This window comes from Cervus elaphus, chromosome 9 (genome assembly GCF_910594005.1).
Source record: "Cervus elaphus chromosome 9, mCerEla1.1, whole genome shotgun sequence".
In the NCBI taxonomy this organism is placed as follows: domain Eukaryota; kingdom Metazoa; phylum Chordata; class Mammalia; order Artiodactyla; family Cervidae; genus Cervus; species Cervus elaphus.
The window spans coordinates 64181300-64207003 of NC_057823.1; the positions used below are offsets into that span (position 1 = coordinate 64181300).

The following is a 25704-nucleotide window of genomic DNA, read 5'->3' on the forward strand; positions in this document are numbered from 1 at the left end:
GGACATGACTGAGCGACTGAACTGAAGTGAACTGACTGAATTAACTCAAACACTTGGTGAGGTGGGTACCATTTTCTTCTCTAGTTTTCACTTTAGGAAATGGAGACTTGGAAAGGTTAAATTACGTAATCAAGGTAATTTGGTGGCTGAGTTGATATGTGACTCTAATTGAGGTGGAATTTTGCCATATGTTTTGGAACAGCTGTTCAAATGTGCTAATACAGCTCACTCAACTTGAATATGCATTGTTTTACGTTCCTGATCCTCTGCAGTTTAGTACCAGATTCTGCAAGTAATATTTACTGAGGAGTATATAGGAGAAGACATGTCAGTGAAGCCTAAGGGCCTCAATGATCTGAAAGCAAGGTAGATGGACGATGATGCTAGATGGCTAGTGTCCCTTCCTGGTTTTAGGAGAAAGGAGGGCTAGTGGTGAAAGGGTGGCTAGGGTCATTGCTGAGACTGTCTTTTCCTTTTGAGGGTTTCCTCCCTTTCACCCTATACCTTCAGGATCCTCTAGCAGGGTCACCTCCCTGTGCTCCATAGGAGGCCCAAATAGGGATCCAAATCCCACTGCCCTCTGCTTCTTGTTGCATGGCTCTGAGGCAAATGGAACAAACTGGGTGTAGGATCAGATGTCCTAAGTTTGACTACTACTCATTTCTATTCTTTGTTCTGTGATCATGAATGCATCCTTTGTTATACTGAAGCATCACTTTCCTCATCCATATAGTGTAGATCCTTCCTGTCCTAACTTATAAATCACTACTAGTGGTCCAGTAGGTAAGAATCCAGGCTTCCACTGCAGGAGGTATGGGTTTGATCTCTGGGCAGAGAACTGAGATCCCTCATGCTGCACAGTGTGGCCAAAAAAAAAAAAAAAAAAAAAAAAAAGAAAGAACTCTTACTGGGTGCAGTAAGACACAGCACTAAGAAGAGCTCATTCATTTCTGGACTGAAACAGAAGCTGGTCCAGGGTTAAGCACACAAATTCTGCTGTCAAATCCATGCTCTTCTGTTTATGAGTTGTGTGGCCTCAAACAAGTTACTTATTGTCTTTGTTTCTGCATCTGTAAAATGGGTATCATTGTTGCCACTCACAGAGTTGTGACAAAGATCAAATAGTTCTTCTGCAGTGCTTACTTTGGTACCTGGAACATTGTAAATGTTCAAGACAGTTTTTATTGATTTAGATTTTCATTGGTTGCTCTAGGCTGTGTGATAGGGAGTGAATATGTGAACTTCTAGAGGCTTCTTTGCATTTTACACTTGAATCTATAAGGACCACCCATATTCACACCTAGAGGAATACTACAGCACTCTCTGGTAATTCTTCTGCTCTGTTCTTAGTAATTTATCTCTTAAGTAGTAAATTAATAGAATTACTTTGGCATTTCAATCAATAGGATTAAGATGATCTGATGGTAACGGAGTAGTAATTGCTGCTGCACAGATGGAAACTGTCCAGTGGCAAAAACTGGTTTTCACAAGCTGGCTGGCAGCCCTCAGACCAGATTCTTTCCATCCTTAAAAAAAATAACATTTTCCTCTGATGATAAAAGCAATGAATGCATATTAGAAAAATACAACAAGGTTCAAAGAAACAAAAAAATAAAACCTACGTGGAAATCCTATTATCTAGATACCTACTGTTAACGTATTAGTAAATTTCCTCTAGGTTTTTTTTTTTCCTCTATAGGTTATAAACAGTTTTGTTTCCTGCTTTTTTATTGAAGGTTCTGAATGAGAATTTTATTTGTTCTTGTTATTAAACCTTTAGAAAGATAATTGTAAGTGATTGCATGAACAAGTGTGTGGCTATATCAGCATTCATTTAGCTGTCCCTCTTTGATGGCCATTTATATTATTTCCAATTTTGAACTAATATAATTTATGCTGTGAAAAGCCCCCTTGCTCACAAAGCTGTGTGCATGGCCTGGAAGCAACATTGCTGAGTCAAAGGGTATGAATGTTTCTCAGGCAGAAAGGCTCTAGCAGTGTCAAGGGACCCCTCCCTACTCCAGGACCAGCAGCTTGGCTCCTCACTGAAGATGAATTCCTCATAAGGGGAAGTCTGCTAGTGGCCAGCGCTGAAGGCAATGGTGAGTAAGTGGAAGCTGAAGAAGAGCAGTGACCACTTCTTTTTCCGTTTTCTGTTTTAATGCATATTACCCAAGAAGCCCTAGACACTGGAATGTGCTGGAGGGAGAAGGAGAGATCTTTGTGACAATGTCATTTGGCAGTTCAGCGTAGTTTGGTGCAATATATTTCATTTGCTATTAAACTGCCCTGCTTCTGTCTTTTGCCTAAGTCGTATTCCATTTTTATCCCTGAAAGTATTTATATATAATAAGTATCCCATAAACACTTGCACTGGGAAATAGGATATCACTGCGAACTCAAATCTGGTTCTACCATGTAGCTGTGTGATCTTGGGCAAGTTACTTAACCTCTTCAAATCTGTTTTTTAAATTTTTTGTCAGTAAAATAGTGTTAATAATAGTGCTCCTAGGGTTGTTGGAATTAAAGGAGAAAATCAGGTGTTGATGTCATGCTGGATAAAAACTGCTTAGTATATTAGCCATTATTACAAATAAAAATAAAAATCTTTGTTGGTAAGACTCAAATATGCTTCATTAAAATCTTATGCTAGTCTAGATTACACCTGACAATTCTGAAGAACTTCAGAAAAACCTAAAGACTAAAAGAAGTCAATATGACAGGAAATACTGGATGTGGGCTATACTTCACATCTTGGCTAATTTATTATTTTCCATCACAGGTCCTGCATCTTAAGAGGGACATTAACAGGTTGGAGCAGGTCCAGAAAGGAACAACTGGGCTGGTAAACAAACGTGGAATTGACCTATAAGGAATAATTAAAGACTCTGTGGGTGTTTGGCTCAGAGAAAACATAGACAGAGAGATCATTTTTTAACAAATCTCTGAAGGGCTGTCATGGGGAAGAGAGACTCAACTTAGTAAAATAATATTCTTGGATATTTACTGTTTGCCAGGCACTGAACCAAGCCCTCTGCAGATATTATTTATGTCTTCTTCTCCAAAGCACTACATGAGATATATCTTTGTGTTCCTGCCATCCAGATGAAGCAACCAAGGCACAGATGGCAGAAGTGACTTGGTTGAAAGTTACATGGCTAGTATGTGGTAGGGTAGGAATAGAACCTGATCCTTCTGGTTCCACAGTTTAGGTACCTTCTGTAGGCTACTGACTTGTTCCAAGTGACTAGGGAAGGCAGTTGGGGCTTTCAGAGTGGGAAGTGGCTGCCCAATGTGAAGAAAAAATATTTTAACCATTCGAGATATCAGGTAATGGAAGAGACTATCGTGAACTTCCAGACTTAAGGAGATCAGTCCTGGGTGTTCATTGGAAGGACTGATGCTGAAGCTGAAACTCCAGTACTCTGGCCACCTCATGCGAAGAGTTGACTCTTTGAAAAAGACCCTGATGCTCGGAGGGATTGGGGGCAGGAGGAGAGGGGGACGACAGAGGATGAGATGGCTTGATGGCATCACCGACTCGATGGACATGAGTTTGAGTAAACTCTGGGAGTTGGTGATGGGCAGGGAGACCTGGCATGCTGCGATTTGTGGGGTCGCAAGGAGTCGGACACGACTGAGCAACTGAACTGAACTGAACCTAAGGAGATGGTGAGTTTCTTGCCTCTGGCTGAACTCTTAGTATCATACTGTAAGGATGAATCAGTCAGGGAGTAGGCTAGAGTCATGAGTTTACTACTTATTGTATGACTTTGAAAATTGCTTGTCTTCTCTGACCCTCAGTTTCTTCATCTGGAAACTAGGAATACTTAATTCTAATTTTAGGTTTGTTGGAAGAGTAAAACTTTCAGATCAATTGTTTAGCCAGGAATCTGTTCATTATATGTTAAGTGAACAATTATCTATGGTTTTTAAAAAATTTATCTGCACCTGTGCTTCTCGTTTTATAGAGTGAGCCTATCTGTTCGTTTCTTCCTGGAGGTCACTTCCAGATTTGGAGATGTTACCTGCAGAGTGGTTACTCTAGCTCACTTCTGCAGAGGCAGGTACCTAGGAGTCCTCTCAAGCAAATGACAGATTGGACTTTGGAACAGGGGTAGGTAGTGGAGTGAATGAAATGAAGTATGTTTAGACTGTAATCTTAAGCAACAATATAGATGTTATTGAGAGAGAGACTAGAACCATTTTACCCTATTGATTAATTATCAGATGGGTGTGAAGTGCCCACTGTATGCCCAGCATGTGCCATGTAGGTTAAGCATATATCTAATCAGTTGGGGGCACTCTCTTTGTCTACAAGGCCTCAGTGTGTGGGTTGGCTCAGACAGCTATGAAAAGATGAAAGAATAGGACTGAATGTCATTCTGTGCTGAGTCCTTTGGCACAGGGCAGCTAGGGAAGGGATGCTTGGAGGCAGGAGGTTGGAAAAAATGATCTAGGAAGATTTCTTTCGGGCCTGGGATTTTCTCTGTTCAATGGTTCTCAGGATTGCATCCTCATAGGCACTGTGTGGTAATGTTGCAGTTGTAGCTCCCTTGGGCATATTCTCTAGTCATTTCTTTAGGATGTCTCCCAGAACCTGGGTATATACTGATCATTGTTGCTCATTGTTAAGGTAGGGCTGTCCTCCTTTTTAGACACAGAGAACAAGCCAATCCTCCCTCCTTTCAGGGCTCCTTTTAGGTCCCTGTTTTTCAGACATCAGTGATGCCCCTCACCAGCATTGTCCATGCCTCTCACCAACATCAGCCATGCCCACCCCCCACATCAGTCATGGCCCCCAACACCAACCATGCCCCTCACCGACACCAGCCATGGCCCCTCACCAACACCAGCCATGGCCCCCACCAACATCAGCCATGGCCCCCACCAACATCAGCCATGGCTCCCAACACCAACCATGCCTCTCACCAACATCAGCCGTGGTCCCCACCAACATCAGCCGTGGCCCCCACCAACATCAGCCGTGGCCCCCACCAACATCAGCCATGGTCCCCACCAACATCAGCCATGGCTCCCACGAACATCAGCCATACCTCTCACCAACGTCAGCCATACCTCTCACCAACATCAGCCATGACCCCCACCAACATCAGCCATGACTCACTAGTGGGAGACATGAGTTGGCTGCCTGAGAATATAGCTTTTATTGTAATTCTTGATGTGAAAGTTCTTCCTTCTCCTCTTTCAATGAAATAAGCAGATGTCACCCACTTCGGGAAATGCCTTCCTTTCTCCTCCTCCTGTTTCCTCCTCCTTTCGTTATTCCTCCTTAGCATTTGCTTCTTCCCACCAACATTTCTCTCCCCTCCTGGTCTTCTAGGTTTTCCTTTCCCTTCATTTGTTTCTAAATCCTATAATGATAGAGCTGAGAGAGAGATTAAAAGTCATTTAGTACAGTCCCTCCATCCATTTTACAGTTTAGAATACTGTGGTCCAGGGAGGGAAAGAGACTCCCATGTGAGTTCTTGGCTGAACCCACCCAGAGTAGACCTGAGTTGAATGCTCTTTCTTCTTTCTTCTTCTTCTTCTCTCTCTCTTTTTCTCTCTTTTCTTGTCACCCAACCTTCTTTTTATTCCTTGCCCAGTACTATTCCTTATTTTCTCTCATCTCTTCATTAACCCCATGGTGATGGATGGAAAGGAAATCAGGGCTGAGTAGCAGATCTGAGGGGAAGTGTGTTGTCAGGTTCTCCTAACCTCCCTTCCTCACTGACAAAGGCTGTGTTTGGAGTAAGCCTCAGTTTTCTTCCTCAGAGGCTCTGTTCCTTCCACCCTGCCCCGCCATATCTTTGGAGAGGTTTGTACAATGTCTTATGAAGACTTTGTATTGGATTGGCAAGGTGGCTGGCCTACAGGCATCCAGATTGGGAAGATCCCTGCCTCAGTTTCCTCATCCACAAAAGGGGTATGAAAATAGTACTTACTTCAGAGGATTGCTGTAAATATTAGTTAATGTATGTGGAGTGTTTAGAGAAGCTCCTGGCATATAGTAGGTTCTTAATGCATGTCTTGTATAAAATTATTCATTATAGATATTATTTAGAGGAATTCCTGTCTGTCAGGCACAGGGTTGGGAGTCACAAATGTCATTCTTACAGAAGAAGGGGATGGAAACCTATGAAAGTAGCTTCAGTAGACACTCATTGGTGACCTCATCCCTGCTGTACTCTGCCAGGTGAATATGCCTACTTTTTACCCAAATGTGCCATCTTTTGCCAACCATTTGAATTCACATAGCAGCTCATGTCTATGATTCATTCTGAGAAGCTGTTTGGGACTTCAGGTTAAGCCTTGTTCAGAACCTACCCAATCTCACAAGTCTTACTGGCATTTTCCAGTTAAAACAATAGCACTGTCCAAGATAGAATGATAGGGTACAGTACTCCCCAAGCCCAAATCAGTTGCATATTGTCTGACAGGTTTTGCCCAATTCATATACTGTGATTTAATTACTTTTTAATTTGATTTTTTTTGTTTAAAATAAACTCTTTTTTTTTTTGCAGTTTTTCCTGTATTACATTCTTAAGAAAATTACTTTGAATAGTAAAAGGATAGCTATTATAATGCAATGTAAAATACATAATTGTTGGTCTGAGAGTAATACAGTTCATCTATGTGATCTATGAGAGACAGTCAAACTGTTGGACACATTCAGACAAAATAAGGCTGGAATTCCCCTCATATCTCTCCCAACAACTCCTTAGTCTCCCTCCAGCAATTAGTGGCCATTTCATCTTGATTTATCTTTTGGATGTTGGTAGCCCATCCCTGGGTGTTGAAGATCCTCTGTGGGAGGAAATGGCAACCCACTCCAGCATTCCCGCCTGGGAAATCCCGTGGACAGAGGAGCCTAGTGGGGCCACAGTCCCTGGAGTTGCAAGAGTTGGACATGGCTCAGCAACTAAGCATCAACAATAGACAACTCTGGATGAGCTCAAATACTTATCCAGAATGCTAAAGATTACATATCCTGGGCTCCCTTGCAGCTAGGACACTCCAGGGATTTCTTGGCAGATGCATCCATACAGAAATTGGAAGAGAAATGTCTTCCTGACAAATGCCTCATGGAGACATTTCATTTTTCTTTCCTTTAGAATTGAGGAGTAGGTTACAAGCACTAGCAGTAGTTATCATTAGAAATAACAGACATGCAGACTTTTTGACAACCTTCAGGGTCAAAAATAATTACAGCAGATGAGAGAAGAGGTTGTTGCTGTTTAGTTGCTAAGTCCTGTCCCAACCTTTTGCAACCTCATGGTTTGCAACCCGCCAGGCTCCTCTGTCCATGGGATCCCCCAGCAAGAATACTGGGGGGGGGGTTGCCACTTCTTTCCCCAGGGGATCTTCCCAACCCAGAGATCAAACCCGCGTTGAACATGTTTGCAGGCAGATTCTCCACCCCTGAGTCACCAGGGAAGTTCCAGGGAAGAGGTAGCCAGCCCTCGATCTTTTCATGAAACACAGCATACCAGGCCCTTGAAATAAATAAATGTCAATATTAAATACTTTAATAAACATCCCAAGAGTGGACTTTGGTGATATGTTCTGCTGAAGAAGTCAGCCCACATCTATTGGGCTTTCAAGAAATAATAACACGGGAGAAAAGGCCAAGCTGGCTAACTGAAACTTCTCTTCACAAATATTTTGTACTGGTACTATTTTCTCCCCCATTTACAGCATGTCATATAAAATAAACTCTTAGTATTATAATGAAATTGATAATTCTAGTACCTAGGAAAATAAAATTCATGATAAGTATTACAAAATTATCCTGAACCACTGAAATCTATGTTGCATACTATCAGTGGGACAATCATGAAATTTTAGGGAAAATCATCCCAATGTGAAGAGAGTTAGAGGTCTTGGTCTTTGTCTGGGCTGGACATTAATTCATGGTTGACTTTTCCCTCTGGCCTCGGTTTCCCCCTGGGAATTGAAGGAATGGGGGTCAGAAAATTCTTTCCCTAAATTTTTTTTTTTTAATGACCTAGAGGATGTTATGAAATTACATGCAGAATTGTGCAGGGCTCTAGTCACTCTGATGAAAATATATTCCAACCATCACTTGTAAAAACCCAAATCTCTAATGTAACTCTGGCTTCCATTTTCCAATGACATTTTGCTTCCAGCACAATGACTTCCGTGGGAAAAGCAACTTCCATTTGCTTGGAAAATTCCTTCAGAAACCCCAAACTGTCTCAGCCCCTAGGCTCGTTTTTACTTGCAAGATACCAAGCAACTGGGCCCAGGTTCACCCTTCTCCACGTGTCTTTTTTTCCTACCTGGTACAGGTTGTCTTTTTATTAAGGTGAGCTCCAAGTTTATTTTTGTGCCCATGCTTTCTGATATCCTCTTTCTTTCTTTTTTTAAAAAAAATACTTTCCAGCTTTCCAAAGTAATAAATATTGTTGTAAAACATCCAAGCATTACTAAAATATTTAATGTAAGAAATAAAAGCACCCGGTAGTCTCATTCTCAATAGATAATAACAACTATAAACAGTTTTGGGTCCATTTCTCTAGACTTTTTTCCCATGTGAGAACAATGAAACATTAAAAAAAATAAAAAATGGGATCCTACTATACATACTGTTTTGCTTCTTGCTTTCCCCCATTTAATCTTTTTTCCTCGGTATTTTTGACTTTTTTGCATGGGATGAGGTCACCTGCCTTTGGCACTTACTGACTGTGAGACTGTAGATGAATCACTCCTCCTCTCAGGGTTTCAGTTTCCTCATCAGTGAAAGGAAACAGCCCTTTCCCACTCCCCTTTGATATAAGCTTTAAGGGAGAGAGCATGTGAAAGTGTAGGCAGCCTGTGGCGGACTCCAATGAGCCCTCCTCTGTCCCATTCTCCTGTTCGACTGGGTTTGGAGCACTGACCGTGACCTGAAATTCTGTGATTTCCCGGGTTGTTTCTTTGTTTGTACCACCTCTAGAGGTTAAGCTGTGTGAGAGCAAAGACCACATCTCTTCTGCTCATCACTGTATCTATCCCCAAAATGTAGAAAGATTACTGGTTTATGGTAGGAAGTCAATAAATATTTTTTAGATGATGAAGAAATTATCCATGCTTAGCCTTGCTTCCGAATGATGAAAGACCCGTAGGGAGAGACCAGGGCAGAGCAGGACTGGGCTGAGTCTTAGATCACAGTAGATGGCTGGCCATCTTAAACTCCCCAACTTCCAGTTTCCCCTTTCTGTAAGCCCTTTTCCTCTGCTGCATCATCCTCTCTTGGCCTTCTTTGCCACCTGGTGAATTAGTCATTCTTTATGGCCCAGTTTAAGTGCCTTGATTCCTATTAAAATTGTCTTCAACTTTGTACTGCACCGTGCCCGCTCCCCTACCCCAGGCAGAGTTGTGTGTGTATTAGTTGCTCAGTCATCCCCAACTCTTTGCGATCCCATAGACGATAGCCTGCCAGGCTCCTTGTCCATGGGATTTTCCAGGCAAGAGTACTGGAGTGGATTGCCATTTCCTTCTCCAGGGGATCTTCAATCCCTGACCCAGGGATTGAACCTGGGTCTCCTGCATTGCAGGCAGATTCTTTACCGTGTAAGCCATCAAGGAAGCCCCCAGGCAGAGTTGGTCAGATTCTTCTTTATGGCCCCACAATGCTTTGCACCTGCATTGCTATCACTCTACATGTCTTTTCCTGTTGAATGCTTAGGGTGATTTGGCAGGGAAGGATAATTATCATTGCCATTTTACAGATGAGGAAAACTGAGGCTTAGACATCTTAAAAACAATCTTGCTCCAAGTCATAGAGTAGTATACCATCGCATTTGGACTTCCCTGGTGGCTCAGATGGTAAAGCGTTGACCTGGGTTCAATGGTCTCAATGGAGACCTGGGTTCAATCCCTGGGTCAGGAAGATCTCCTGGAGAAGGAAACAGTAACCCACCCCAGTATTCTTGCCTGGAAAATCCCATGGACAGAGGAGCCTGGTAGGCTACAGTCCATTGGGTCTCAAAGAGTCGGACATGACAGAGCGACTTCACTTTCTTTTCTTTCATACCATCGCAAGTGGTTTAACAAGGATTCCAGAACATATTTGACTGATGCCAAGGAAGAGTTTTTAACTACTGGGGTCAATTTAAGAATTATGCAATGACAGTTGGAAAGACCTAGGATTTTTATGAAGTCCAATCTTATTTTAGGGATAGAGAAACTGAGACTCAGTTACAAAGTCAGAGCGGGGCTTTCAGAGGGAGGAAAATTCTGCTCTAATCTCTAGGCTGTCCAATTGACGTGGCATGGAGGTTGACTCTTACTGGACCTGTCACCCTCTTTGTCAGGAGGTGTAGCTTTTCATATTCCAAGGCATTTTCAGTGAATTCCTCCAAGACCCTTCCCTTTGGGCATGATGCAATCTTTTCTTGGCTCCTGTCGAGAGTTTTTGTCTTCTACTAGATGTTTTAGGTCACATCACAAAAACTGTCTCCAGTGAGGTCTGTGTTTTCTGCACAACTGAAAGCCATTTTCAAAAGTTTGCCTTGTCTTATGGAAGGGGGTTTCTCTGTGGACCCAGGCCACAGTGGGAAGCAGCCATATGTGCAATGGCATAGATGTTTTGAGAGGCCCAGGATTTGGACATCCATGGCCAGACAGTAAGAATAAGGCTAAACAACTCTGCAACAGCTCTCGAGCCAGGACTGAGCTGTGTGTCTAGCTCACTCTCACTGTGACTCATTTCTTGGAGCAAAAAGGTGTCACTGTGAGACATAGCAGTGCATTGCATTGGCTGGTTGGAAGCCTTCTGGTCCTGGGCTTCAGCAGAGCCAATAAGAGAAGGATGGGAGCAGGTATATGGGGACAAAACAATTCAATTCAACAAGATCTGGATATCTAACATACATGAGCCACTGGGGTAATACTATCAATGAGGGGAATGGAGCAAGCTGAAAACCCTGTGAGCACCTTGTCTTCATGTTGGCCTTTCACATCAACCAGGAAACCCATTAAGTCCCTAGTCTTTGAAGGGCTTATAGTCCAACTGAACAAGTAGAAGGGCACCTAATGTTTGTAAGGCCGCAGTGTGTAAACTGAGTGCTGAAGGTAATGCCTACATTTCCAAGGAGATTTAGGACGCAGAATCCACATTCAGTTCTGGGTAGGGATGGTGGCAGTCGGGTTGCTTCATGGAGGAAGTGTTGTTAGAGGTGGCTCTTGAGGTGTGGATAGGATCTGAGAGAAGCAGAGAGGGAATTCACTAAGGGCTTGTGCTCTGCTCAGAAAAAGTGCTTAAAGGTGACTGCATTTGTCTATTGGCGAAGTTTTCTCCATTTTTTAAGATGAGGAACTTGAGGCTCAGAAGGGTTGAGCAAACTGCCAAGATAATACAGCTAGGAAGTGACAGAGACAGGTTTCAAAAATCAGATGAACTTGAATCCAGAATTGGTGGGTGTGCCTTTCAGGGCAAAAATGAGGGAGGGGGTTTTTCTAGATTTAAGGAATGTTAGGGACCTTTGGGAGAAAAGTACAGAGATGAGAACATTGGGCATGTAACAGACCAATGAGAAATTCAGTTGAGGTAGAATTTGGTTGGTGTGAAGTGAAGGAGCTGGAAATGGAAGTGGTGGCTGTTTTGTGGCAAGCTTAGAGTGGGTCTTTCTAGAGCCTGGTGTTCTCAGTGAAGGGCAGCATAAATGCACAGATGAATGAGATCCATCTGTATGTGTACTGACAAGGTATTGCTGGGTGAAAAAAGGGAAGTTGCAGAGCATAGCATTTAGTATAACCCTATTTTTGTAAAACAGAAACAGCTCGTGATTGTAACACAGCAGTTAAAGACTCTGAAGTCACACTGCTTGGATTTCAGTCTGCCATTGCTTGGATTTTAGCACTGCCATTGCTAAGCTGGGGAGCCCTTGGAAAATTATGAAACTTCTCTGTTTCCTCATCTGTAACTTCATCTGTACAATGGGATGAATAATAGTATATCCTTACAGGATTGTTCTGAAGATTACATGAGTTAATGCATATTCAAATTTTAGAATGACATTCTTGTCATTATCATGTTATTAAGATTATCTGGAAAGATGAATATTGAATTTACCTTAGGGAGTAGGACTTCCGTGTCTTTTAAACATATCTCCCTTTGTGGTTTAAATATTTTATGGCAAACATGTGTAATGTTTATAATGTAAACAGACAAACCAGCAAGTTTATTTCAAAAGTTAACATTAGGAGGTTGACATGAGAAGACTTTATTTCTATTGTGTTTTTTTCTCCTACTGGCAACAGGCCTGCTAGTGACACACTCAGAATTCTCTCTGGCATCACTCAGATGGCTGCTGGGAACAGGTGTCTGAGATGCGTTGTTTGGGTTTCCCACAGGCCTTGTCTAGAGTGATGCGCCTGCTTGTAAAGGAGAGCTAGCCCGGTCCTTGCTGCCTCCCCCCGTTCTGCTCCCTGACCTCATCTGGGTATGTTTTCCTGGCCTAGAGGTGTTCTGAGAAGCCCTTGGGGTCTTGCTTTGGGAGTGGCAGGTCCTGAGTTTGTGGCGAGGTCTCCGATGTTGGAGATTGGGCTGCCTCTCCAACCTTACACACAGAAGGTGAAGGGAAACTGGGGATTCTCAATCCTGTGTGTTTGGATGTTACAGCATGAGGCTTGAAAAGGTCTTTGGTCTGAATTCCAGGGACCGGCAATTAAAAAAAAAAAAAGATGAGCCTGAGATTATGCTGCCTTTCTTCCTTGCCTCCCTGCTCAGTCATTCTCTCCCATCATCCCCGATAGCTCCTTCAGTGGAGTGATTAGGGGACAAAGAAAGGCTGTACTGCAGGGATCCAACTTTACCCTGAGACAGAGCTCTAACCACACACTTTCTGCCCAGGGTGGAAGGTAGTGTAATATTCCTGCTCTGTGAAGGGTGGAGATTAAACACTCAGATCCATTTATGGACGTATGTTAACTTTATATCTAGAACCACCTGCAGGAGATGAGCCTTTGATTATTTGAAGATGCAAACTCATCTCTTTTTTGCCTCCATCTTCCTCTTCCAGTTCAGTCTCCTTCCCACTTTTCCTCCCAGGTTCATTCTTGGAATAACAGTGGCAGTACAATGGTTAAGAGAATGTTTTCTGCAGTCAGACTTATCTTTGAATCCTAGCTCTGCTTCTGATGAGTTGCCTTACCTTGGGTACACTACGTAACCTATTTATGCCTCAGTTTTGTCACCTGTAATATGGGAATATGATAATACTTATGTCTAAGGATTTGTGACATGAGACACATGATGTTGTTAGCACAGTATCTAGCATTCAATAAACACTTGATAAATAGTAACGATTGGTATTGAGTGGTTGCAGTCAAGGCTGAGATGGAGCATCGTAAGGGAAGGAAGGAAGGGATGCCCACCTGCAGTATCTGTTAATGTGAAAGATGTGCAAGCTCTGTGCCCCAGCAATTCCATTTCTATTCTTGTTATCTGCCTGGAAAAATGGCCTGTGTTCGTTCACAAAGATGTAGGTTCACCGTGATTATTGCAGCACTGATTTCAGTGGAAAAATTGGAAAAAAGTAGAAATGTCCATCAGTATGGAAGTGGCTGGAAAACAGTGGGATATCCATAACATATGTTCTGCAGTAGCTAAAAGAATGAGGTGGAGATGTTTGCCTCAACACATAAAGCTTTCCAAGACATGCTGATATGTGAACAGAGTAAGTTGCAGAATCATATAGGCAATTTGATTCCATGAAATGATAGCATAAATATTTCAATGAATAGTATATACAGTTCAGTAGATAGTATATATAGTTCAATAGATTTCAATATATATTTCAACATATGCATATATAATTACTGAACTATATATACTATCACTTTGTGTGTGTATATTTATATATATGTGTGTATATATATACATATATGAATAAAAGTTATCAAGTAGGTTACCTCTTAAAGAAACAAAAGCTAGGAGGGACCTGGAGATCATCATCAAAGGGGATTTTAGGTTTAAGTCTAGTATTAGCATTTTAAAAAAGAGAACATATATATATATATATATATAGTACAATTTAAAAAGGTTAAGAAGAGAGAAAGAAATACCTATCTAGCTAAGAATCTGAAGACAATGACTCTGTCAAACCGAAACACTGATGGGAAATTCCCAGCTCATGACTCCTGTGGACCCCTGGCAGAGGGTGGAGGCTATTAGCCTGATAAGCCATATCAGTTCATAGGGGCTGCAACTTTGAGAGGAATATATAAAGAGGGGTACCTATTAAGAAGGGCAGTGTATATACATGTTAGGGATGCAGATATTCCAGCTGTAGGTTATGGATATATATATATATATGGAGATATATATATATATATATATATATATATATTCCAACTTTAAGAAGAAAGAGGCAGTGTGGTGAGCTAGGAGGAAGGAGGTTTGTATTTGAATCTGACTTAACCCTGAGATTAACAGTGTGTCTTAGGGAAGTCACTTTTCCAAGTCTCAGTTTTCTTGACTCTAAAATGGGGATAGTAGCCACTGCCTTGTATCTATTTTTTTAAGGTGGTTGGAAAGTTCATATGGGAATGCAGGTGCGAAACACTCTGTAGACTGTGAAGTGCTCTTGTAAGGGAACCCTGCAAGTCTCCTGGCAGCCAGGGTTGCAGCAGCCTTGCCGCATTCCTCTGGAGCTGGGGAGTGTTGCAGAACTGAGCGCAGAGCAGTAAACACGCAGCTCTCAAAGGCTGAAGATCTTGACAGTCACTCTATTAGAAGTGTAAGATACTAATATGCTTTTTGGAAAGGATGACAGGTTAAAGGGTGAGAGAAGAAGGAAGGAAGGATATCGTTCTGAGATCAGACAGATGACAGAAGAGACAGCAGTCTCTGAAGATCTGGGGAGTCCTAAATAAGCCTCCAGTTATGCAGAGCTAATAGTACAATGTCCACAGGAAGACTTGTCAGTGAGATCATCCTTGGAGAAAGAAACCACAGATTCCCTCCTTCTGACCACCTTTGATCTACCTCTTGCAACAGTCCCTATGGACTCTCACTGCTGTGCCCCAGGGCCCCTTGGTGCCAGCATTCAAAGCCAGTTCCTCAGATGCCCCTTCTCTTCATCCAGTCATCACACAATTGTACTTCCCAGCTGTGTGAATGAGAATTTTTGGTGCACTAGGATTACGCCCCACCCTGGTGTGGAGATGCAAATAGCTCCCTGAGGAACCCTTCTTAAGGTGCATGTTTATGTTTTTGAGGGAGCACAGCATGTGAGAGGGTCGAAGGAGGAAAGCACAGCAGCAGAGTCCAGGGCACAAGGGGTGGTAGAGGAATAAGTTTGGGGGATGAGCACATTTGTGTAGGGCCTCGGGCGGGCTGATGTTCACTCTTGAGGAAGTCATTTGTTCTCTCCCCATCTGCAAGATAAACGGATTGGTCTATGTCCGTCTGGAGTCTGCAGTCAGAATGGTTTAGGGCCTTGTTACTCAAACCTGTGGTCCACAGAAGCATCAGCATCACCTGGGGGCTAGAAATGCAGACTCTCAGGCTCCACCCCAGACCGCCTGAGTCTGAATCAGCATCTTACTGAGATCCTCAGGGGATCCACACACATTGAAGTTTGAGAAGCTCTGACTTAGTGACTCCTGTTACCCTTAGAGGTTTCTGGGTCCCCATCTGCAGAGATGCTGTTTCAGTTAGTCTAGTGTGACGGTGGGAAGCTGTATGCTTGACAAGCCCCTCATAGCTAGATGTGAGAGCTGTTGAATTACAGAACTGCCCTAAGTCTCCATGGTTCTAGCAAAATATGATTCTCTGGGGGGTGAATGGGTGGGAGATGGAGACTGGACCTCGCGAACCAGGAGCAGAGGCTTGTTTTCTAGGGGCCTGGGGTTGCCCAGCATACGAGGCAAGAGAGAACGCTGCCCATTTCACGGCTGGGATAATGACTGTCAGCAGCTCCCTGTTAAGACGGTAAACTCATTTAGCAACAGACACTGAAAAACAGCCGAATTCAAAAGTAGAGAGTGGTAATCTAATTGCACTGAATTAGCCTCGGGGGACTCGGACAATATCAACTTCAGAAAACCACAAAGGGATCCTTTATAAGGAGTTTCCAAAGCATCAGGGCCTCAGCACCCCTCATAAGGGCTTGCACAACAAAGCATAGGCACTGTGCATATAAGCCCCTCTCCCCAGCATCTCAGGGCATTGTTCCCTTCTAATGTGCTTTCTGAATGAATTTCCTGGCTGGCCTGATGGTGTTTTCAGTTGTGTGCGGCTGAACAGGGAGTTGGTTCAGGCGAGACAGCTGGAGTTCAGGGCTGAGAGGCCTTCAGCCATTCAGTCCTGTGAACACCATCTGTGCCTGAGGACTGGTCCGTGAACCAGTGAATTCTCTGGTGGTCTTTCTGGCTCTGATATTGTCTTATTTCTGAGGTCCTTCTCATTTCTTAAAGCCAGAGTCTTACATAACCAAGGTGATTTCCTTTTAATAATCATTGGTCGCATATGAGTTTGTGTGTTTATGTGCGTGTTCATTGCCCAATTTATTATCCAGTCCATTTCAGAGAAGGAAAAGGCATGAGTGGATGGGTATTTATGGCTCGACTCAGAAAATTTACAGAGATCAGATGATAATTTGGGGATCAGCAGTGGGTGGGGGGGCATGAGTATCGTGAAGATTTGTCTCTGACCTGCATTTCATTTACTTTTCTGCAGCAAATTACAAATCCCAATGCACAAAAGTAGCTTGAATTCCTTCCATATCCCTCCTGGGAGGTGGATTTCCAGTCTCTGCTTGCATACCTCCACTGACAGGGACCCTCACTATAACTGAGGCAGCTGGTACACAGTTGACAGATCTGCCAGAAGGTTCTGAATTACATTAAAACAGAATTTGTGTGTGTTCATTAAAAATATATTTATCTATTAATTCCAGTTCTTCTCTTGGAGCCATATAGAATAATTCAAATCTAATATTTCCCAAATGGGGTCCCTGAGGTACCTAGAGGGTTTATGAAATAGTAATGAGGACTCAGAATCCATTTTAAACATTTCAGAGATTATCAAATTGCATATTTACTTCTGACAAGGCTCTATAGACTAATAAGAAAGCATCACACCTTTTCTTTTGTATTTTCTTAGGTTAACTCATTGTGGTGGCATTACTTATCACATGATGTTCAGTATTTCTGGCAGTTTGTCTTTGGTTAATAAAGATGGGGAAAACAAGTTAACAATGGATGGGGTTTGGTAAACAAACTTTTAAAAACTTAGCCTTATAGGGGAGGGAAAAACCTAAACAGAGTCACTGGCAAAAGTATAGATGCCTTTGGTCTCTTTCTCAGGCCTCTCTTCAGATCTCTAAGGATAGTGATCAGACTTCATATTTTCTCATCATGCAAAGCATTTTCTGGCAAAACTGACATATTTATGGAATCTGTCAATAATCATGTCCAGATTGGGATAACTTTCCAGGGAGTGAGGTTATTTATTATGGTCCTCAATTCTTTTAGACCTTTGAGCCTGAATATAATTCTTATAATAATTGAAATACCCTACTACCAAAACTGTTCTATTGTGAAGGAGATCGGGAGGTGATAATCATTGATTGGGACAGGGAAAATTAATTTTAGAGACAGTGATTTGTCAATTCCCTTTATTTTATAGCTGGGGAAACTGAGGCTGGAAAGGTCAGGAAACCCTCTCAAGGGCATGCCACTAGCTAAATTCTGGATCCTGGGTCTTCTACCCTTGGGGCTAAGGCCACTTTGCCTAAAGCAGCAGAGAACCTGCAGAATAGTGTCAAGATGGCCAGGCAGGAGACAGTGCCATCCATCTTAAAAATCATTCTGGCTTCTGCCAGCTGATGAAGGAAATAAAGTTAATGACGCCCACATAAATGTGATGCTGTCGCAGGCCGCATGCACAGACTGTCTGGAGGGGAGCTCTGCGGGCCCTCTGACGAAGGAAAAAGGTATTTAATGGAGCTTTAAAAGGAGCAGTGTCTCCCATTTCTGCAAGGACAGGGACTGTGGCATCTATTACCTCCGTCTCCCCTGCAGAGTGCCTAGTTTTGGACTGGGCACGTCAACACAAGATAAATAAATGCCTGGTACAGAAAAGAAGGCAGTATTATCACTGACGTAAATTCAGCTTGAGCCTTTGTGGGAATGGACCTCTGTCTTTTATGAAGACCTTATTTGAGTTGGGAGGCATATTAGAGGTGTCGGAGTTAGTTGTTTGAGTGGATTGGTAAGAGAACTGAGTCCCCATGAAGGAAAGAGATTCATCAGAGCCATGCTGCAGGATAAGAGAAGAGCCAAACTCTCCAAGGAAGGCTCTCAAATCGTAGCCTAACTGCTCTTCCCACGGCTCCGCATGGTCGCAGCCTCTTCCATAAGGTGGTCTCAAATTCCCTCCGTTTCCCCTGATAGGTCATTCCCAGTTTTGTAAGCATGCAGAAGTTATATGCTGATTCATGACTCCGTTTACCAGGTTGACGTTCTCCTCCAAAATGTCCCTCAGGAATGAAAAACATGACATTTTCTCTTTCTCAAGCTTCCTGAGTCCTCAAAGAGGGTAGACTGACGTTTTGATTGGCCCTAATGCAAAGTTGCCCAAGGGGCATCTTTCCTTGGGAAAAAGTCCTTGGCCCACTCCAGAAGCTCCTAGACCCTTCCGCAGTGCCCAAAATGCAGCAGGTCAGATTTGAGGAGGAATATAGCTATGCTACCAGGAGGAAAAGATCCAGGCTGCCATTTGCTCCTCTTGGCAAGCTTGGAGAACGGGAAGCCAGAAGAGTCACCTCAGAAGACTCATTTACCTTTCAGCTGGGTGGTTTTTCAGGACTGAGATATGAAGCAATCTGTTTACCATGCTCCTTTTGACCCCAGTGAGGCAGAGACAGCTTTCCTTCAAGGTTTCGATGACCTTTCTTAGCCAGTGAGTACCATATTCAGTACAAAACCCTGTGCAAGGAAACACCTATGGGTTGGCAGACAGAAGTGATAATAAAGGAAAGCTGATCATCTTTTGGGGAAACCACCCGTGGGTTAGACTTGGTTTATCTCCTCTGCCTTTATTCCCGTCTCAAGCACAAGCTAGGTCTTTGTTTGCTTCACTCTTGTGCCTATTATGTTCCAGGGGGGCATTTTCTTAAGGAAAGGACTTTCCTCCTCATTACAATTGGTTCATCAGAGTCTTAGGTTAAATATTTGGTCATTCTATACCAGTGGTTCCCAACCGTGGGCAATTTTGTGACTTCCTCCCTTCCCAGACTTCTGGAGACATTTTTGACTGTCATGACTAAGGGAGAGAGGGTTATTGATGCCAAAGATACTGTTAAACATCTTATAATGCATAATTCAGCCCTCATATCACAGAATTTTCCAAAATGTTCAAAATGTCAGTAGTGCCAAGATTGAGAAACCTGATTATATACCATGGATCTATTTGAGTTACTCAGAAGGTGAGAAAATATGGGGATCACCCTGAGCCCTTTCCCAGCCATAAGGAAGTGTAAGGGCTCTGGGAATCAAATCAAGTTTCCTTCTACTTCAAAAGAGGTTTGAAAGGAATATGCTTCCATTTAAAAACAAAAATAAAAACATATCTTTGCTTATTGCTTTTGACCAGTCTGGATATAAAGGCCCATCCCAAACTAAAAACAAAGAGACAGCATTTAATTTATTGAATACTTGAATATCACTCATAGAATTTTAGAACTGTAGGTTTTTTAAAATATCTGGACAAGAACTTCAGTCAACTCACTTCATTTTACTTATAGGGACAGAACTGGTAAGCATTGCAATGCTGTGTGTCCCCCTGTACCCTCTTATCTCTTTCCCCTCAGTTTTTTCTAAGACCTCAATTCATTCTCTTTGTTGGCACTGTGAAATTTCTCCCTCACTCACTTTGAGTGTTGATTTGTTTGTTTTGCTTTCATTGTTGTCATTTTGCTGGTTATGTGTGGATGCAGCAGCACTTCTGTCATCAAGAGCCTTTCCTTTCCTAGCCCTCAGATTTCCCCAACAAGGTAAGCAGCTGGCCTTCATTTAATCTAAGGACTACCTGGGTGCCTGAGATGATTGGATTGGCTCATTGCAACACGGTACCTGTCCCCTGGGGGAGAAGGGGTTATTCACATGGAATCTGCTAGAGAACCAGTCTCCAGTTACCTCTACATTCTCTTGAGCCCCCAGATTTTAACGCTTTTGTATTTTCACCTAAACTTTAAAAAACGAGTGAGTTAGTAATGGAAATGCCAATTAGACATAGACAGTACTTTCTCTCCTTGTGACCTTTTAATTTTTCTCATCTCTCTGAAAAATTGCTGAGGGCATTTCCCTAGTTCAGTTCTTATATTTCCTATTTTATGTTTCATGTTCTAAAACAACCTTTATTCCCCAAATAACATAGCCATTTCTGTATTTTGAAAGTGCAATAGCACAATTCCCTTCCCAGCTCTCCATAGTTATGACTCTTCTTTCCTTATAAACACATGGCATTATATCCCATATCCATTGTAGCTCATGTCTGCCTTGTCGCAGGTAGGGGAAGGGAATGTGGAGTTATGTGTCCTGATAAGCCACCACCCATGATTTAAAAAATTAACACAGTGGATTCCTAATCTTATCTAAATGATTACAGTGCCAATCTTTCAGACTGTCTTCCTATTGTGAAAGACAATGTCTGGGAGAAGAAAAATCAAGCATTACATACTGTTCATCAAGAAAAAAAGGAGTTGGAAGGGAGGATGTGCTTGGTCCTATTAATTTGCTCTTTAATCTCTCTGGTTCAGTTCTGTCTCAGAAAGCCAAACAGAATCAATTCGCATACAAATATTACCAAGTACCCCACCTCCACAGCATTTTCCACTTCTACTGTATATGTAGAAGAGAAAGAATTTGGTATTGTTCAGAGGATAATTCCTGCCCTTTAGCCCATAAAGTAGCTACATTTCACAAGGCCCTGGATTGTTGCACTTTTTAAATTTGACTCCTTGAGTATTTGTATTCTGAGCTATGGGCAGAACCATGGCCTATCAAATAATTATTTGAACTGGAGATTAGAAGCTTTAGTGATGGGTATCTCAGAGAAGGAGAGAGGTCTTTTCTTCATCCCAAGAGAAATGCATGAAGAGAGGCTCACGTGTAGACCCTTACAATCTGGAGAGAGGTGTCATTCATTTAATAAACCAACTACTGGATTAATCAAACCAACAATTCATATGCAGAGTTCACTATAATGTAAAAATGAAAAAAAATCCAACAAGAAATATTTGCTGCAGATTTATGATGGGAGAGACTAATATGTGTTGGTTTACTTATTTTAAAAAATAACCTAGAGTGGATTTTTCAAGTGACTGTTAATCCAATGTGATGGTAAAACATGAGAGACAGACATCTAAAATGAAGATTAATGATCCCTGCAGGTCATGGGAGAAGACTAATTTTTTTCAATTCATGTAAATGGAATTTATCATAACCATCTCTGAAGATGGCATGATTCACCCACTTACGAAAAGACTGTTTATTTCAATGCTTCTTGAAGAGGTGATTTTTCACTTTTCACTTCTGCTAATGTTAGAATGCTAAGCCTATGGGCAGAAAATTTTAACCTGGGAGGTGGTAGCTGAGGGAACTCATTTCTGAGTTGGAGATAGACATAAATTAAAAAAACAAACAAAAAATGAGACTTGTCCATCAGTTCAAGATCTGCAGCTAAAGCAAGCAGAGTTTGGAAAGATGAATGGGAGATAGGAGGGAGTCAAAGTTTCAAAAGAGAAATGTGTTCCGGAGTCTGTTCCTGAGTAGATTCCCCTCTGCACCCACGTTCAGAGCTTTACAACCTGAGGTCATAACGCTATTGTTTCCAATCACTGAGCCTCAGCAACAACCCCCCACCCCCACACCGCAGAAAAACAAAACAACAACAAAAAAGGAGAGAAAATAATATGTTCTGTGTCCAGTGGGTTCGAGTGCAACCTTCCCCGTCACCGCTAGTTGTCACTTGGCTCCCAGACGGGAGAGCCGAGGTTTTCGGCACTGCGGTTAGGGAGAATGCAGTCCTAATTAAACTGAGTAACTCCTAAAGCTTCCCCTTAAAGTCCTCCGCCGAGTGAGAGTCGATATGCAGGGGGTTTGGGGGAGAGGGATGGGGCAGGGAGTGTAGCAGGCAGAAGGACAAACAAATCGCAAGAAACAGGCAAACAGCTGCCAGGGCGGCCACTGTCTCAGACCTCCACGCACAAGCCAGACACCCTGCGGGCGGTGGGGGGCCAGGGGGGAGTGAGGGAGCGGGGGATGGAAGGACCCGATTGCCGCGGTATACAGCACCCTCTCCTCCCCCCAAATGAGGGGTTCACGGACAGAGTCAGCCTCCATGCTCCTTTCCCCCATTTCCATCAGAGCGATGTGGTCAGTAAAAAATTGCATACCTGAAGAATACAATGGTCTCCCAAAGGTAGAGTCGAAGAGTATTGAAGCTGTACATTTTTCAGGTCCTTGTGCTTTGTAGTCCACGAGTTATGGGGGCAAAAATGTTTCAAATTGGCACTTACAAAACCTGCGAGCGCTGCTGAAAAAAAAAAAATAATCCAAATCCTAAGGGGAGGTGGGGAACAGGGGCGCGGAGGGAGAGCCCCAGGGGAAATCGGGGCGAGGGGGCTGTAGGTACCACGGACAGAGGCAGCCTCTAAGCGTTTCAGCACCACGGAGAGCGTCCAGCCCTGCTTTTCAGGAGCGCGGAGAGTATTGCTGTTTGTTAAACTCCAGCGTGTCTGTTGGCTCCCTGCGGCGCTGGGGAGGCACGTTTGGGGGTGGGTATATTTTCTTTTTTACCCCTGTTTTTCTGTTTAAACGGCCAGCCCCGTGAAAGGAAAAAAAAATCTGTGGAGATCAGAGCGCTGGCCTCAGACCGCTAGATTGGGCGAGCATCCTGGGTAGGGAGATCAGGGCGTTATGCCCCTGGGCTGGCCTGAGGGGGTTAGGGGCGAGGGGAAGCGATTGACGGTGTTGCCTTCAGTTAAATCCCGGAGAATGTGCCAGGCTGGTGCATCACCACCGAGTCCGGGAATCTCGTTACCCTGCCTGCGTACCCGTCTGCTGTCGCCTTGCGATCCCTGTTCTCTGGTCCCCGCCGAATAAGTTATGATCGCTGCAGAAGAGGTGTCCCATTGCTTGGGCTGCAGACGTGAGAGAGCTCAGGGCAAGTTTCAGGGGCTGCCGGGGTCCATGGCGACCCCGCGGGGCTCAGGAGCCCAAGGCTTCAGATGCATCTCGGCTTTCTGAGCTCGCCCATCTTCCTCAGGCCAGGACTCCTTCAGGTCTTCAGACTTTCTTACTGCATTAATTTAACAAACTGGCGGCGTGGGGGATTGGTGGTGGCGGCGGGGGTGGGGGGGGAGGGGGGGCGATGGCTGAAGGGAGGAGGTGGAGAGAAAAAAAAGGGGGGAAAAACTCCTTAGTATCTTCAAACCCTCCCACTAGAGGCGCTCATTGGCCCGTGGCTGCCAAAACCAGATCTTTTCCCAGTGTTCCGCCAATCGCGTGTTAGACTCTGGGTTGAGTTTAACGCTTAGAGTGCTGAATGAGATCCGTGTCTCCCCTCTCCATTGCAGGTTGGTGGTGGAGTGGGGGAGGTTATAGAGTTAATCTCTCGAGGTCTTTCAAAATATTGCCTTTATTTTTAGAGAATGTAGTTGTATGTTAGTGAAGCAAATACAACGGGTCCCAGTTCAGACGTGCCTTTGGGCTCAGTTTATCATCTTGAAAGGGAAGAATTGAACTTGATCTCTGAGTTTTTTTAGAGCTCTGAAGTAGTATGGTTTGGCTCCAGAAGAAAAAAAAAGAAAGGAGGAGAGGTTTCAGAAAGAAGTCTGATCTATAAAGAAAGATTCCCCACCCCCTCTCTCCCCAGGACCACTGCAGCAGGAAAAGACAGAAGAAATTCCTTGAGCGGTTTACACAGTCAAGAGGGAGCAGTCCTGGCCTCACTGCAAGATATGTCCTCTTTCTACTGGGCAGGAGACAGTTTCATTTACATTCATAAGCTTGGGAAACAGCCTCTCAGAGCTGCGGCTTGCTATAAAGTAATGGTAGTGCCAAGTTGTAAATACAGGTATCCAGTACTTACTGCTCCCATTCTCTGTTTTTTTCTTCCTCCTGCTTCTCTATTTCCCCAGCTTATTTAAATCTCAGAAACCAGCTATACATTTCACTCTAGAGCCCAGCTGGGGAGGTGGAGTTAATCAGATTTTCTCCAAGCTATCGGACTTTAGTGGATTAATAGCCTCTGCAGGATTTTCTGGCTGATTTGAACTGGCTGGGACATTGGGGTCTCTCTCTCTCTACTGAAAGGAGGTAACCCCTCCCTCTTATCTAGTAGCTTTAGGAATTCCTTCTTTTGAGTTTTTTGAGGCTGAATAGCCTCCAAAATAGCCTCCAAAATTCTCCCTAGAATTGTTCTTAACAGCCTATTTCTCTCCAAGCTCAGGCTTTCTCCGAGCAAAGAAGTCTGGAAAACTTTGTCCACTAGTCTCCTATCAGCAGGGGTTCTCCCCCTACTTTGCAGGCTGTTACAGCACACCCTTCATTACTTCCTTTTCTATTGGCTCCCCCACACCAGAACACTGATAAGTTGTTTAAATCTTCCATGAAATTCTGACTAGTGACTGAGTAGGAAATTTTGCTTTGAAGGTGAATAGTCACATGAGTCTGATACAAATTTATATTGTCAGTCTGTTATCTATCTATTCCTATCTATCTGTCTATCACTAGCCTTGATTAGTATGCCTTCAATGCACCAGGCACTGTTGTGCACTTCACATAATCTCGTTTACTTCTTACAGTCATACCTTGAAAGAAATTTTATCTTTGTGAATGTGTTTCTATACTTGTTTATGTGCCCACTAGTGAGTTTGCTTGGGAAAGACAAGCACACATATTTCTGGGGATATAAACTGGTTTACACCACCTGCCTAATTCTGAAGTGAATGTGAAATGTATATGTGTATTTGTACATTTGGGTTTGTGAATGGGTTTCTGTCCACATAGGCATGTATGTTTGCATCTATCTGTGTCATTGCTGTGCCCCTGGAGGTACTGAAGTATAAACTGTGAGCTGGCAACTTTGTTTTTGCTCCTGACCTGGCTAGGAAGCTGTAGGCAGGTGGGGATGCAGTGTATACAGTTAGTTTTTCTTTTCCTTTAAGAGATGCTCTGTGTGTGTGTGTGTGTGTATGTGGTGTTGCTGTTTATGGGTGTGAATGGCTCTAAGACTGTGGCCTCTGCAGGAGATGAGAGTAATTATTGCCTGTTTTCTGGTAGGCTTCTGTTTAATGTGAGGTTTCTACTTTTATTTAACTAGCACACAAAACCTAGTATGTGCCAAGCATTGGGGATATAATAATACATAAGATAACTAGTAATTTGTATCTCTGGGACATATGGTCACTTCAGATTTACAGTGGTAAAAGTTTCTCATGTTTTACTTCATACCTCCCATATTTCTTATGCCTTAAACAGTAAACCCAGATCTTCCTGTCTTGTGTATGTCACTTTTGAAAATAAAAACCATGACCTCCATGGTCAGGGATTTTTGTTGTTATTTTCTCTTGGCTTTAAAAAGCCTGGATGACATTGGATAAATGACCAAACCTCTCTGGCCTAAGTCAAACAAAGACAGTCATGCCCACTCTTCTCCCCATAAGAAGCTGCAAAGAAGCA

At 43.1% G+C, this 25704-nt stretch overlaps 1 protein-coding gene across 2 annotated transcripts in view; it reads right to left on the reverse strand.

The window, feature by feature from the left end:
* The window catches only part of GLRA1 (glycine receptor alpha 1), a 90521-nt gene extending 67743 nt beyond the window's left edge, over positions 1-22778 (reverse strand). For both annotated transcript variants that reach the window (XM_043914028.1, XM_043914029.1), the window contains exon 1: positions 22416-22778. In XM_043914028.1, the coding sequence (XP_043769963.1) occupies positions 22416-22471 (56 nt within the window). In that variant the 5' untranslated portion in view covers positions 22472-22778. The remainder of the gene's footprint in view (positions 1-22415) is intronic.
* Positions 22779-25704: the final 2926 nt, after the last annotated feature.